Source organism: Mustela nivalis (genome assembly GCF_964662115.1).
Source record: "Mustela nivalis genome assembly, chromosome: 10".
Lineage (NCBI taxonomy): Eukaryota > Metazoa > Chordata > Mammalia > Carnivora > Mustelidae > Mustela > Mustela nivalis.
This window is the reverse complement of record NC_139029.1, coordinates 15,808,699-15,824,356: the sequence shown is the minus strand read 5'-3', so window position 1 is coordinate 15,824,356 and position 15,658 is coordinate 15,808,699. Positions and strand designations below refer to the sequence as shown.

Sequence of the window (15,658 nt, the reverse complement as noted above, 5' to 3'; positions counted from 1 at the left end):
TGAAGGGAAGGGGGTATGTGTTTAGGTCCCCGAAGCTTTGGATATCAGAGAGGATGAGGGATATGTACGGACCTGAAAGGGAAGGGCCCTGGCTTTTTGGTAGTTTATAGGTGGGAAGTAGGAGGAGCCTGACCTGGCCTCCTTTTCAGGGTACTTTCTTGCTCCCCAAGGAGGGAAATGGCTCACCCCAGAAGCACGCAGCCTGCCCATGCGGAACGCAAGGAGTGCCGGGCCCCTGCTTATGGGGCTGGCCCCGTGCCCCCATCCCAGGCCCTGTCCTACCCTACAAGCCCCAGCAGCCTGGGGGTGTGGTCTCTCCTCGTTTCCAAGGGATGTTTAAATTGGCCCGTCCTGTGGTCTGTCTGCACTCTGCTGGGCTGGAGAGGACCCCGGGGTAGGTTATGAGCGGGTCTGGTCACTAGCTGTCCTCCACAGCTAACTTCTGTCCTTTTTGGCACAGGAGGACGGGGACGACTGCTCACCCGGTGTCCACAGGCGACCGCACAACCCCCTGGAGCGGTGTGAGCTGCCTGCGAAGCCAGGGCCGCCCGAGTCGGGGCGCGCCCGGGCCGAGGAGCGGTTACGGCCAGCCCGGCCCTGCGCCGAGGACAACTGAGCCGGCTGGGTGAGGTCTGCTGTCTCCTCTGCTCCCGCTTCTCCACTCTCCTGCCTTCCTGCCCTACGAAGGATGCAAGGCCCGTTTACCCGGCTGGACGCCGGGCCTTGGCTGGGAGACCACGGCAGACCAGGTTGCGGCTCAGGTCGTTTTGCCACCTGGCCAGGGGGGCTCCGAAACTACAAGCTGGACATAAGTCACGCAGGCCCAGCCTTCCCCGATGCATGAGTCCTCTCTCCTCGTCCCTGTCCCCAGGTCGCATAGGCCCCGCTGGCCCCCAGTGGGGAAAGCTATAGAAAGCCCTCATGCCCTCACCACACAACCGCAGCCGAAGGCCCTTCTCTGCTCCTCGGTGGGGCAGAGGGCAGCCCTTCCGCGTGGCTAGTTTCTTAGTCTCTTCACCGCACCCCGTTTGCTCCTTGTCGGCTCTAGGGGCCCGAGTACCCGCTGAGACTCAGCAGCCGTGGGCTCCACCAGGGCGGGGGGGGGCACCCGCTCCTCTCCCCTTTGGCGTTCCTCAGACTTGGACAGCGGGAGGTCTGTGCTGCCTCTAAGGGACTGTGGGGGCCACCTTCAGGCTGCCGCTTCTCGGACTTGGCCCCCTGGGGCGGAACACACGGGTACCCACCTATCGGAATGATGTCCTCCCGCCCCCTCCCCTGGCTCTCCGCTCACCTTCCAAAGGCACCTGGAAGCGCACAAGCCTCACGCATCTCCTTTCCTGGGCACCAATAATGCTGCTGGCACTGCCCGCCCCTCTCCCTCAGCTGGAGACTTCAGGCCAACTCCGTCATTTCCACCCTTTGGAATATTCCGGAACTAAACTGGGCCTGACCCAGCGGACTCTGCCTTCTAGAAGTGCCCAGCAAGGGGGAAAGTGGGCAGGGAGAAGCGTCTCCCATCACTCCACAAAGCAATATTTCCATGAGAGGCATGGACTCGTTCCTCTCTTCGCGTCCGGGGAGGAGGTGTTGCACTTTACCAGGCTGCGGCATTCCTACAGAAGCGGGCCCTTGGCTTCTGCGGACGGTCATTAGGACTTCACTGGAGGACAGCTCATACTAAATGCCTATCCAGGGCCCCAGGTTTGTACAGTGCAAAATGCGGCAAAGCTTTCAGGAAGCCACACAAATAAACAATTGATTAGTTTTCTTATACCATTCACGGGGGGTGGGGGGGGGAGACAGTTACAAAGAACCATATATTCTTGGCACGGCTTTTTGTGTAACAGTTCGAAGAAGGGGTCCCTTTCCAAAGGCTGCTTGTAATGACGCACTGTTCCTTCCTAGGGGAAGAGCATAGTTAGGAGTCAGGAAAGCTGAGTTTTCTTCATGGCTTTGTACTGTGTTGCTGTGTGACTTTGGACAGGTCACTGTCTGTCCTCTTGGGGCCTCAGTTTCCATATCTGTAAAATGAATTCTTTGAAATGGTCTCTAAGGGTCCTAAGTGTGACATTCTGAGATTATTCTGTTTACACTGTCCTGTGGGGGCTCCCTCTGCTTCTGGAAGGTAGCATCCAGATGGGTTCAGGGAAGGGGTCTTCTCTCCTGCCACGTTTTCGAGGGCCTTGTTCTTTCCGCGTTCTAACATCATGCGGATGGACTCTGCGAAGCTCAGCCGGCCTCAATCTTCTGGTCTGTGAGAGGAGGGACTGGATCAGATGGCTTCTGGGCCCACGCGGCTCACAGCGCTCCCTGGCTTTCGGGATCCCCATCGGCCCTCTCGTGTTGCTGGCTTTGCGAGTGTCTTCCCGGCCTGCACTCGGTGGGAACCAGCGCTCCTCACGCCCGCGTCTGCCATCAGACCTGGCGACCCTGGCGACGACGCAGGGCACAGGTACCTAGCTTCCTTTCGGGTGCAGGAAAGTTGTGCGCCCACTTCCATTTTTGGGAGTGTTGCCAGTCAAAGGGCATTGCCGTGTAGCTTCTCTCTCGTCCACTGTGCTGCCTCACACGCTTAGTTCAAGATGCTCTTTCTAGAACCTCTTCCTGCTGCTGCTCCCCGGAGCACTGGCTAGAAACTAGCTTACCCGAGGCTGCAACCTCTCACGTGCAGCCTCCCTGCCATTCTTCTTCACTGGATGGCAACCTGGAGAGTCCGAAGGAAACGGGCCTCTCGGCGGTCCGCTGAGGTTACAGGAAACGAATTCTGCGGCTCTTCTCTGCTGGTGGAAACAAAAGGGTGCCAAGCCATGCCTACAGGGATGTCGCCAATAATTCTCGTCTTCGGGCGTTGGAGCCCTGGATTCTGGTGCTGTAGCTCCTGGTGCCAAAGTCTGGATCTTTCCACATTGCAGCAGCATCAACACCTGCCACTCCCCAGAATGCTCTGTGGAAGGGGGACAGCTGTGGTGCCCTCTTGCTGGGGGCTGCTGTCTTAAAAATCTGAGTGCAATAGGGTTTGATTGTAACGATTATTTCAGGATAAATATTGTGTTTCCTTACTCTGCATACTTTCTAGAACCGTTATAAAATAGATTTTATTTTTAAGTGTCCTCAGCATTGCAGACGATACCATGTATAATAGCAAACGAAGGCCGGAGGCTCGGTTCCTCTGGGTTTCAAGTGGCTGGCAAGGCTGGCTCTCAAATTCCAAAGTTCGAAGGCCCCTTTCTGAAAAGCAGCCTGTGTGGGACCATCTGGAGTTCACGGTCAGGGGTCCTGGGGGAAACCTCACCAAATAGGGGAGACCTAGTAATTAAATAGCTGTCCGATCAGCCAAACAGCCCTGCTGTCCCAGCCGACAGACCCACTTTCAGTGCCTCTAACTCCAGCTCTCACTGGCCGGCCGCTAGCTGCGGGAGGGCTCCCGGGGCGCCTGTGCTCAGAGCTGCGCGGTTGGAGAAAGTATGGGAGGTGGCTGAAGGCCAGAGGCCGCGCACTCACCACTCTGGCACTCAAACCACCCGAGGAAGCCGTGGCTGTTTCTGCTTTAGCCTGACAGTGAGCCAGCGCGGGCGGACGGGGATCTGCAGCAGGGCCGCCGCTCCGGCCTCGGTCACCGGCGAGTCCGCACAGAAATCCTCCTCCCCCTCCTCTGTCGTCTAGGACCTGGGACCCTGGGGCAGCTTTCGTGCTCTACGTGTGGTGGGTCAGTGGCCAGCGCTACCCCCGCCCAGTAAGGAACAGGGACCCAGAGCCTCTGTGGATGTGGGATTTGTTGTTACTCTGACAGGACTGCTTGGGAAGAGCTGCTTTTAGGGATTATCTTTTGACAACCCCCGGGGGGGCCCAGGGTTCTCCTCGAAGCCTTCACAGCCAAGACCATAGGAAAGGGGCCCTATTTTCCTGCTGCTTCACAGCTCAGAACATGTACTGAAAGGAATGTATTTTTAAGAGAATAAAGTCTATTTTTTTGTATTTTAAAGACTGGGAGGGCTGGGAGAGTGGCCCTCACAAAACTGCCGATGCGTCAGAGACCCCTCTGCTGGGGGGCTCCGTCTCTCCGTTCACGAGTCCCTCTGCTCGTTTCGGCAGGCGCTCTGGCCTCAGCCCTGCCCCTTGGAGTCCAGGTGCAGCAGCTTCTACGTTCCTGCTCCAAGCCTGGGACCAAGGAGGCCGGACCCTGTTGCTGGAAACCAGGGCGACGCCATGAGCAGGGACTCGGGGCGCCTTGGGTGCATGTGTATAGTGGAAGCTGCCTGTCTGCACGTATCCTCGGGCTCGAATGCTGGCTGCTGGCTCTGCTGTTGGCTCTGCGGCACAATATGTAACAATAAAGCTCCCTAGTTTCCATGTGCTCGTGTGTGAGTCCCTGGTGCCATTTCTGTCGTCACCTGAGTACAGCTGTTGTCTGGACATCAGCACTGCTGGGGCTTGGAAGAGGACACGCCTGACACCCAGCAAATGGCTGCTGGGATTTTAGGCTTGTCTGTCCTCACGTGGAACGGTCCTCTGTCTCAGGGTGCTTATGCCATTTATTTAAAAAACAAATGTTTTAAAGCACCTAATGCTGCAAATAACAAATGTTTTAAAGCACCTAATGCTGGACCACCCACCTGCAGTAACAGTATGAGGGCAGAGCTGTGCCTTGTTTTATTTTAAACACAGGTCGTAGGTCAAAGTCTATACACTTTCCACCACTCGCCCCGGTCCTGGTGTACAGATTCGCCCGCCACTATTACTTGAAGACTCCATTTTCATCCTATCGTTAGCCCACCTGTGTAACAACCCTCAAATCTAAGAATAAACCTCATTTAGGCTAATTATAAGGAAGAACTGACAACACAAGTAAAAGCAAACAGATAATGTGCATGTATTTGTAGTAAAAGTGTTAAGAGCCCTTGAGAAGGAACAGTTACTGTTCCCCTGTAAAAATGTTTTTACCTCGTATGGCAAAAGGGAATTCGCAGACATGAGTAAGGATTTTGAATGAGGAGAGGATCTGGGTGGGCCTTAAATGAAATCACAAGTATCCTTATACGAGACAGGACTGGAGAACAAGCGAAGCAGGGACTGGAGTGATGTGCTCTGAAGAGCGAGGAAGGGGCCGCAAGGAAGCTAAAAAGGCAAGGAACTGGAATCTTCCCTCAGCGCCTGCTGTGGTCCTCCACTAACAGCAGCGATAGGAGACTGACAGTGGTAGCTAAGTCACCTAAACCCTTGACCTCCTTGCGTAACACCTCCTCAAACTTCTATGCCAGTGTGCTGGACCCAAGAGTGGAAAGTTAGCACAGACCCATGGAGGGAACCTGGGGAGTAAAGCCAGAATGGTCTCTCAGAGATCCACCCAAACTCTGTGCCTTTATTTTAAATTTAAAAATTTAAAATATTTAAAAATTCAGTCTCCTCTGATTTCTTAGGCTTGACCTATAGCTTCACGCTCTTGGCGCAGTGACCCCACAGTCCCAATGGGGAACACCCTCGTTCCAAGGATCATGAAGCCTTTGCTTCTGCGGGGCTCCCCTCAACCCTACCTTCAGACCTGGCCAAACCATCTGTTGCCTTTGTATAAACATCCTCCTTATTTAAACATGGAGAAAACTGGCATTTCTAAAGGCACAGCACCCGTTATATAAATCTAAAGGGGAAACAATAAGAAAGAATTTTATATGAAGTTTTATTTTTAAAATATAAAAAACCACCACACACCAAGAGACTACGACATCCTCTCACAACGCCTGCTTACCTCAGTCTTGAGGAAGAACACCGACTTCCACACTAACGGACAACTGCCCCTCTAGCCCTAAGTCACTCAAAGGAGGCCACCACCTTGGCCACCTGGCATCATGAGTTCCTTAGTGGGATCCAGTATTGCTCCAAGAGCTCTGCTCACACGGCAGAAGACTCACAGTGTCTGCTTCCCTCAGAACCCATCAATCAGTCTCACATGCTTGGGGACTGCTGTGCGGGGACGCCTGGTGTGGCCTGGCGAGGCAGAGTGTACATGGCCCCCAGGAACTGGTCTGCAATCCTTCCTGCTTCTCGCAGCCCACTCAGCAGAGCGCCGTGGACGGTGGCTGGATAATTCCGGATCGTATGCTCTCCAGCGAAGAACAGTCGTGGAATCGGCTATTGCAGGTAAACAAATAGAGAAAAGGATCAGCCAGTCGCAAACAGGAACTTTTCTTTTTGTTGTGTTTTAACTGCCAGATTCCTATCGGCCTTCGAAGGCTACCCCGCCAGTCACAGATCATTGTTCTACCAAAAAGGATCTCCCTCATCAGCAAGTATTCTAGAAATGACCAGTAGAAATGCAACAGTAAACCTCAGCCAAGCCAGCCTTAGTCCTAGGGTAAAGCAGGACTGGACCTGTTCTTATCACTGGATGCTGGGGGACACCCAGTTCTAGAGCTTCCTTTGCCTCCTACAGTACCTCCTGGGGCACAGAGGTTCCTGATTACTCTGCCACTGAAGCCAGTGTCTAACTCAGGACACCCCTGCTTCTCAGCTCCGGAGTGGGCTCACCGGGTCCTGAGCTCTGGAGCTGGGTCTGGCACTAAACAAGGACCCCTTAGGGGCATGTCCTGGAATCTGACACGTTCCTAGTGTTGGACACCCTGCAATAATCCTGTGAGCCATTACAGAACGGGATGCAACTAAAAAATGTGTTTGTTTTTTTTGTTTTGTTTTGTTTTAAGGGGAAAAAGTTTGAATAAGGGAAAAGTAATTGGCTTAGCCTATGGATTTTTCCATTCTGAATATGGACTGCCCAGATTTAACAGAGCCGGAATGTGAGGAATCAGACACAAGTAATATTGGTCCTCCCTTTGATGCTGCTCTTGGTTATTTGAAAGGGTCCAAGGAGAGAACAACTAAAATCTAACCACCAACACCAGAACCTACCCTACCCCATAAGAAAATAAGGAAATCCTTATTTGGGCTTATTCCCAAATAAGCCCAGGTAGTTTGCCAGTTTCTTACCTGTGGAGCACCTGGAATTGAGGGGCCAGGAGTGATTGGCTGAGCCATTAAGTCATAGTCATTTCCAGAAGATCCTGCAGCGACATATGAATAGGAGCCCCGGGCCCAGGGATCAGCACGCCAGCGAGATACCACAGTTTCCTTGGGCTGAAGAAAAAAGCACGAACAGAAGTTACTCCAGGGCAGAGGACAAGCCAGTCCTCTCTGAAAGGTGGGAAAGCTGTGGTGGGGAGGAATACAACAGAGCAGCAAAGGCGAAGAGGCAGGAGACATGAGTTAGCCAAGGAATTGATGCTTCCACTGTCAAACACACAAATGGCTTCCAACTAAGCATCCACGTTCCCCTGCCTAGGAAATCTATACATCTACCCAGGACTTGACCTTTATAAGGTCAATGAAAGCATTAATGTGCCTTCTTTCAAAGGAATCATAAGGATCTAGTGCTTCTTTCAGTGGGCCTAAAGAACAGAACAAAGTACCAAGCTACTCTTCCATGAGGGAGTCTGACCCTTTCAACTCAAAGGCAGGAGTGGCAGGACTCCACACGCAGGGATGATGGCTGGGGCCGGCAGGGATATGCAGCAAACCCTTCTCAGCCCCCTAGGCCAGGTACTGGGCGGGGGGCTTTCCTGAATCCCACATTGACACACAGACTCCAAACACTCGCATTCCTGGAAACTCAGCACACCTCTCAATTCTGGCTGAAACTGTGCTGTGTCAGACCCCGCTTCAGTGTGAACCTTGATCCCCACTTGGCCCTTCCCACTTACTTACCTGCGGCACTGCACTGCTGCCAAAAATTCCTTTGAGGATGGCCAGGCACCGGCCGACAATCACATCATCGCTTATGTTTTCCATGATGCCGGCAGCTTCTCCTGCCACTAGTGCCAGTAGTATTGGAGCTAGAGAAACAGAGAGAACAATTCCAGGGTTTTCCTACAGACTTTTCTCAAGAACTTCTTTATCAGGCCCTACATTATTCTGGGCACCCGGAAATAGGAGGACCCACAGACAGACATGCAACACTCCTGCAAGAGACAAGTTAGGTTTCCGAAATTGCAACTCAAAATCTATCCCTTAGAAGGCAGCTGGCAAAACTCTAGTCAGTAGAGTGTGACTCGTGTACTGAACCGCTTATAATTTTGCAGATACAGAAATCTTGAAGACCTAACTTCAGACCCTGCTAAAAAAAAAAAACCCAAAAGGTAATACTGTATTTTAGGCATAGAGTCCTTAGCCCTGACCACTCTTAGTTTGCTCCATGACAAGAGCTACATCCTTTCAACTACTCCAAACCCCTCTAAGCTCATCACCACCTTCGCCCACTCATTCGGAGACTATTTAGGCAACAGACTTGTGTAACAGGCACAGTACGAGATGCTGGGACACAAAAGCTAGGAACTAGACTGAACAACCACATGGATCAATAGAGATGTATCACATAGCTGTAATTATGAACTGATAAAAGCAAATGAAGAAAAACAAAAGAGAAAAGAATACAGGGACTTAATTTAGTTTGAGGCAGCAGAAGTATGTGTGTCCTGGAAGGCCTCTCTGAAAGCACGGCAGGTCAAGGCCAGAAAGGCTGGGCAGGGTATGCCACGCTGGGGGGAAAGAGAAGAAGAAAAAAATCTCCGTGGGCCCAGAACACACAGAACATGCAGACGCCCTGAGGTAGAAGACAGGAGATCCACTTGTATACACACACACAAACGTTTTAAGCACCCACAGAGAAGAGCAATCCAGTTGTAGAAGAAATTAAAATAGGCAGGGGTTTGATACATAGGTTCTAAAGGAAGTAGTCCAAAGATTCAGGGGCCAGTCAGATACAAAAGTCTGAGAATTAGGAATAAAAAGTTTCCCCTATGGAAGCTTCCCTGGTTCTGCGCCTCCTGGCTGGGTTGATTCTTCTTTTTACATTCCTTATGCAGTGCCCTGGGCTTTCACTCTGGTCCTCTACTAACAGCCCCATTCCGAGAAGGCTCACCTTCTTAGTGTACTTCCCACTAGGATGTGAGCTCTTTGATGAGGGGTACTTTTTTTTTCTTCCATATCCCCAGCACCTAGCAGGAATTTCTGGGATTGCTGGTTTAATCAGTGAAAAAAAGCAATACAATATGTATTTGAGAAAACCCAGAATATTTCTAATTCTCTATTCCTATAAGAATATGAAAAACATTAAAACCAGGAAGCAGTTACCTTTATAGAGGTTCCAGAAGAGGAAGAGCTCACCCCTGCTGGCCGTCGTGCTGCCAACGTGCCCGAACAAATTGACGCTTGGGTCCCAGAACACACGGTCAAAACACAGCACCACCTGTTGTAAGAGGAGCCCGTGAGCTGATGACAGGGCTCAGAGAGCAGGGCTTGAAGCAGAGCTGTGCCTCGACAGGAACTACTGCTTCTCAGGCCTTACCAAAGTTTCCTCTCATCTACTCTCTGCATAAGCCCAGAAATCCCTGTCACGAATGTATTATTGAAGACAACATTTAGAGCTGTTTTTGTGGGCTGAGGTCTGTAAAATGATCCCAGAAGAGTCAGTCCTCATCTGTGTGTGTGTGTATTTATTAAAAGAAAAAATCAGGCACCGAAATGAACAGAAATGAGCGAACGGACAGGCCTCTCCCCCTCACCTCTCAGAGCCGAGAGCACAGCACAATGTGCAGAAACGCAAACCCCGATGATCCTCGCCGACCACACCACGGGCACGTGGAGAGATGCCCAGGGCCAGTACCTTGTTCAGGTTGCCGAATCCCATCCTCTGGACGGCGGACGTCTTCCACTCGGGAAGGGGCGGCACAAACTGGACGGCGGGGGGCTGCTGCTTCAGCACCCCCAGGGGCAGCGTGCACAGAACGGCGTCACACTTGTAGATGAACGTCTGGCTCGTGGAGCGGGTGTTCACAGCTATCACTTCACACCCTAGAGATGGTGGAGGGAAAAGACTTTACTGGCGATAAGGATGGTACAGAACATTCTATGCGTGGGAGCATCAACATATGATCCCATGAATATCCTGTTCTCTTCACTTTTTAATACAAAAAAACCAAGGTGGCGGCGAAGTGACTAGACGGGCCCCTGCAGGTACGAACCGCCAGGACTCAAGCGCTAACAGTCAGCTCCGGAGTCCCGGCTCCCCACCACCGCACTTGTCTGCCCTTCCCCATACACTGGTCATCTTCCAGGCTAACAGCCTTATTAGTTACCAAGGGTTAAGTAAATTGCAACCAAAGTGAAGAATACAGGTCTATAACAGTAGAAGCAGTGCCGCCCCACGGTGGTTAGGTGCTTGCTAAGGACCGAGAGGGATGACCCCAGAAGAGCGTGGTGCAGACCGACGGACGCCACTGGCGCGCAGGGCGTGCCCTACCAGAGATGGCACCAGGAGGCCTCGCTTGCCAGAGTCTGCAGAAAGCTCAGAGTGGACCACAGCAAAGGCACTGAAAAGAGTGCCTTTTCCTCATTTGTGTTTTCTTTTTCAGTATGTACCCATTTATTTCAGAAGATTTCAGAAAATACATAAACAGCTCAAAACTGGTAGAAAAGCTCAGTTCATGTCCCCTTTCCCACTGCTCTTCTTCACGTGCCTGCAAAAGGCTATTCAAAGGCTACAGACCTCAACATCAGCTAGAAGCTTCAAATGAGGGGAATCAAATGGAAAATGGTCTCAGGGGCTGTAAAAGTTAAGAACATCTGCGGTCGTCTCTGCAATTCTAGAAGAGCGGCCATGAAGGGCAAGCAAGGTTGACGGCCACAACGCCACTTGTGGCCACGAGGGCCCTGGAGGCAGGGGAGTGCGGTGATTCGCTTTCATCAAGATTCTCGACTACTGATTCCAGAGGTGGGTGGACAGCAGGTTCTCTGTGCTCCACGTTAAATATGCCCTGAAACCAGCAACAGTGAGCACTGAGCCTTCGGACTGTGGGAATCGGGGTAACACCACCTCTAAGTGTGATGCTCCCAGTATGAGAAACCAACCCGAGCGGTTAGCCCCTCTGCACGGGAAAGGCTAGAATGGATCCGAAGAGGAAGACCCAGACGGTAAAATACAAGGAGTGGGTCCCATTGTGCCCAGAGGCCCAAATCCCAGTCTTTAAGAATATACTTTGTAGGGCACCTGGGTGGCTCAGTCAGTTAAGCATCCGCCTTTGGCTCAGGTTGTGATCCCGGGGTCCTGGAATCGAGCCCATATGGGGGGTCCCTGCTCAGCAGAGAGTCTGCTTCTCCCTCTTCCCAACACCCCTGCCTTGTGCTTGCTCTCTCTCACACATAAATGAATCTTTAAAAAAAAAAAAATCCAAACTCACCGGCAGTTGTTATATCAAAGTAATTCACACACAAATTGGAAACCTGCCTCAATTTTTTGATTTATGTAACGATGGATCAGACTGCCCAAAGGCTCTACAGGTCAATCCTTTTGTCATTACAGATTTTCAAAATTACAAGTCATAGTTTATATGATACAACATTTTATCAGGAAATGTACCTAATGTTTTTTTCTGTAAGTCAAACTCAACAAAAGATTGGTACCATGTTTCAGAGTAAGAGACTTATCACCCCAGTGAAGCAGGGACATACCCGAAGCCGTGTAGCGAACCTGCCGCACCGCTGTGTTCAGTTTAATGTCTAGGCCTTCCGCTAAAGCCACAGGGACACACGAGTAGCCATTCCTCACTGTCAGGTGGCTGCCAGTAAACTCAAAGTCATCATCCTAAAGAGGACAGAAAAGTCCATCCATATTTCCTTAATTTATGCCATACATCCTGAATTCTGTAAGATTTACACTGAAAAACAACTGTTTGTGGAAAACAGTCAATATTCTAAGGCAGAAATCAAAGAACCACCATTCAGTATTCGGTGACAGCTATCCCAGGAAACTAGAGGGAGAAGACAAAATGCTTACTGTCCCTAATGGTCATCTCTTCCCTAGACTGAGTTTTCTCCTCACAGTCTCACACCCAACCCCTCAGGCGGATTACCTGGGGGGGGGGGGGGGTGTCTCTCAGAGAAAGAGGATTCAATAAATTCAGATGTTTGGCTTTTGAATGCACTACAGATTTGGTAGAATATCAGATTCACCACCCTAATTACGTTTTCTTTTACCTGAGAGCAAAATCAGTTTTTATTTCTTAAACTTACAGACTTGAAGGATGAGGAAGGCTTCCAAAACTAAAGTTAGTCAAACTAGATAAAAACAATCCAGGATTATAAAGACTGGCCCAAGAGGCTCCCTATAGTAAAGAAGTCAGCATTTGGCCTGGAAGGAGCCCCAAATGATCTTACTTCTTTGAATTTACTGAAAAATTTTCTCTGTAGAGAAAATTTTGAAGGCTAGTCAGTATTTTCTAATCTCATGAAATTTCTGGGAGAAAACAAGCATGATGCTTTTGAATTAGATAAAAATATTGGGTTGGCAGAACTCTCACTACTTAGTGACTGATTCATCTACTCCCCATACTGATCAGTTCAAATCACCGACACCCAGACTTTTAATAAGATGACGAGAATGGATATATATTGAAACTTCAAATGATAAAATCAGTGACAAGGGTCTAATTTAGTAATACATGGAAAAACTATAGCAACTGTAGACAATTACAACTGTAATTGTCTATTCTGTAACTGGAATTCTGTAAGATTTTTACCACTAATAGGTCCAATCCTTACTCTAAGTCAAACACTAAAGAATATGGAAGTATAACCTGAAGATTAAGAATTCGAACTAATTTTATGAGCAAAATGTACAATGGAAATGAAAATACGTGAGTAAAAGTCTAATATTTACTTCTGTAGTCTTAGGTCTGGTCAAAGTCTCAGATTTAGAGATTGAGCCATTTAATTTCTAAGAAGCTCTGTGACTTCTCACCAGGTCAAGAGTAACTCACACTTGCAATACTTAACAGTAATTTGATGAAAGACTAGTGTAAAACCTGTACACTGAGAACTGTAAAACATTAAAGAAAACCTAAATAAATGGAGATATACCAATACCAATCAAAATCCCAGAAGGCATTTTTTAATAGAAACTGATAAGCTGATTCTAAAATTTTTATGGAAATACAGAAGACCTAAAGTAGACAAAAAGATTAAAGAAAAAAAAAAAAGCTGAAGAACTTACACTACCTAATTTCAAGACATACCATAAAGGAACAGTAATTGAGACCACATGATAGTTGCATGTGGACAAATGAGTGAGTAGAAGGAATAACCATGAACAGCCTCATCCATGGTCAAGCGATTTTCTAAAAAGGTGCCAAGACAAATGAAGAAAAAGGATGGTGCTAGAATAATTAGAAAACCATATGGAAAAATATGAATCCTACCCTCATATCTCATTGTACACAAAAATTAACTCAAAATGAATCAGAGACCTAACATTAGGGCTAAGTCCATAAAACTTCAGGAAGAAAACAAGAGAAAATACAGTGATCTAAGTTTAGACTTTCAGGATACAAAAAGCACAAAGCTTATAAGAGTTGAGGAAATACGAAATTCATAAAAATAAAAAGTTTTGCTCTGTGAAAAATACCATTGAGAAAACTGGGGGGGGGGGACCAGAAGAAAATATTTACAAAACAAAAATCTGACAAAATATATCAACGATCGAAGGAACATAATGAACTCTTACACAATTTAATGAGAAGACAACTAGATTTGAAAATAATGGGCAAAAGATCAGGGGCGCCTGGGTGGTTCAGCAAGTAGAGCCTCTGCCTTCGGCTCAGGTCATGGTTTCGGGGTCCTAAGATGGAGCCCCGCATCAGGCTCTCTGCTCAGCGGGGAGCCTGCTTCCCTTCCTCTCTCTCTGCCTGCCTCTCTGCCTACTTGTGATCTCTGTCTGTCAAATCAATCAATATTTTAAAAAATAAAATAATGGGCAAAAGATCTAAACAGACTCTTCAAAGAACTGACACACAAATGGCCAGTAAGTACAAGAAAAGGTGTTTCACATCACCCATCATTAGGGAAATGCAAATTACCACCACAATGAAATGTACTATACACCCATTAGAATGGCTAAATTTTTTTAAAAACTGCCAGTACCAAGTGTTCATGTGGACGTGGAACCACTAGAATTTTCATACACTGCTGGTGGGAATGCAATTTGGAATAGTTTGGAGTTTCTTATAAAGTTAAAAATCTATACTTAAGACCCAGCAGTCTCACTCCCAGACATATACCCAAAAGATGGATGTGACTGTTCACAGCAGCTCCAGTCACTTACAGCCAAAAAGCCTGGAAGCAATCCGAGTGGCCACCAGCGCACCCGCGAACGGACAAGCCATCTCCAGCGCACCACACGACAGACTAAACGATGAAAAGAAACCAACCACTAATATGCCAACAACACACGTGAATCTCAGCAACTCTGCTAAGTGAAAGAACTCAGACACACAAGGCTATATTCTGTATGGTCATATGCCATATGGTTCAACGTATAGGCAATTCAAGGAAAATTAAAACTACAGTGACAGAAAGGAAACCAGGGGCCGTCTTGGGCCAGGAGTGGGAGGGCTGGGTGGGGACTGACTGCAAAGAGGCAAGGGAGAACCTTCCAGGATGGAAATGTTCTGTATCCTGATTATGGTGGTGATTTAAGACTATGTACGTTTGGCAAAACTTGAACTTGTTTGCTTAAAATAGGTAAATTGTACTGTAATGTAAATCCTCTCTTAACAAAGCTGTTTAAACACACACACACACACACAAATTAAGTTTCTCCTAAGACCCCTCTCAAAGACACATGCAACAAAATAAATGATAAAGGAATTTTACCTGGTCCCAGTGTTTAAGGGAGAGTGTAGAGAGAGGCGTAGCATTAGCAAATTCAAGATTTGCAAAATGCCAATCAAGTATCTGTCTGTCTCTTGAGGAGAGATACACGTCACTGCAAAATGAAAACAGAGAGGCACAGGTCACTAAAGGACTACTATCCTCAGTGGACGGACGGAGACTATCTCAGTAACAGGAAACCTAAGCCTGGTACTGTGTGCCTTATACAAAGAAAATGCAAGTCAAAAAGTTAGGACCTTATCTGTCTCATAAACTCCTTTATTACTGGTGCTGAGAGCAGTGCCAAGCACACTACCTAAAGCAAATTACTATCAGGCTTCATTTGCGTGGGGGGTGCGGCGGTGGTGGAGACAAGGCGCCTGAGGGGCTCAATTAAGCATCTGCCTTCGGCTCTGTCCTGATCCCAGGGTCCTGGGAATGAGTCCCACGTCCGGCTCCCTGCTTGATGGAGAGTCTGCCTCTCCTTCTCCCTCTCCCCCTGCTTGTGCTCACTCACTCTCTCACTCACTTTGTCAAATAAATAACTAAAAATCTTAAAAAGAAAAAACTTCAAGATATCAGTACCTGGCATTATAAAAGCTTTTTTGTTTTATAAAGAAAGCAAAAAAAAAAAAAAATTTTTTTTTAAAGCAAGAGTGGGTAGCATCCCCAGCTCCAGAGTAGAAATACTGGAGGGCAGATGAACCATGGAGCACAGACAGCATCAGCATTTAAGTTCTCATTATCAAAAATCCAATGGAAACAAAGTAGAATACTTTGCTAGTCCTCAGAATTAGGGGAATTTAAAGCAATACCACCTTCTATTCCACTCACGGGAAGACGGTATATTTTATTCAAATACCGTATCTTATGGAGAAAGGTTATCTTTTCAAAACCAAGTGTATTTAAA

The 15,658-nt window shown here is 48.4% G+C and overlaps 3 protein-coding genes across 5 annotated transcripts in view; 2 read left to right on the top strand and 1 right to left on the bottom strand.

Annotated features, from left to right (window-relative positions):
- LUZP1 (leucine zipper protein 1) overlaps positions 1-4,354 on the top strand; it is a 96,977-nt gene extending 92,623 nt beyond the window's left edge. For both annotated transcript variants that reach the window (XM_082684576.1, XM_082684577.1), the window contains one exon: positions 461-4,354. In XM_082684576.1, coding sequence (XP_082540702.1) covers positions 461-616 — 156 coding nt within the window. In that variant the 3' untranslated portion in view covers positions 617-4,354. The remainder of the gene's footprint in view (positions 1-460) is intronic.
- HTR1D (5-hydroxytryptamine receptor 1D) overlaps positions 1-15,658 on the top strand; it is a 181,662-nt gene that overhangs the window by 134,384 nt on the left and 31,620 nt on the right. The window lies entirely within an intron of this gene.
- Positions 5,658-15,658, bottom strand: part of KDM1A (lysine demethylase 1A) — a 58,947-nt gene continuing 48,946 nt past the window's right edge. For both annotated transcript variants that reach the window (XM_082684599.1, XM_082684600.1), the window contains 7 exons: positions 14,752-14,863; positions 11,554-11,686; positions 9,710-9,897; positions 9,178-9,292; positions 7,753-7,880; positions 6,979-7,125; positions 5,658-6,126 (listed from right to left, as the gene is read on the bottom strand). In XM_082684599.1, coding sequence (XP_082540725.1) covers positions 5,941-6,126; positions 6,979-7,125; positions 7,753-7,880; positions 9,178-9,292; positions 9,710-9,897; positions 11,554-11,686; positions 14,752-14,863 — 1,009 coding nt within the window. In that variant the 3' untranslated portion in view covers positions 5,658-5,940. The remainder of the gene's footprint in view (positions 6,127-6,978; positions 7,126-7,752; positions 7,881-9,177; positions 9,293-9,709; positions 9,898-11,553; positions 11,687-14,751; positions 14,864-15,658) is intronic.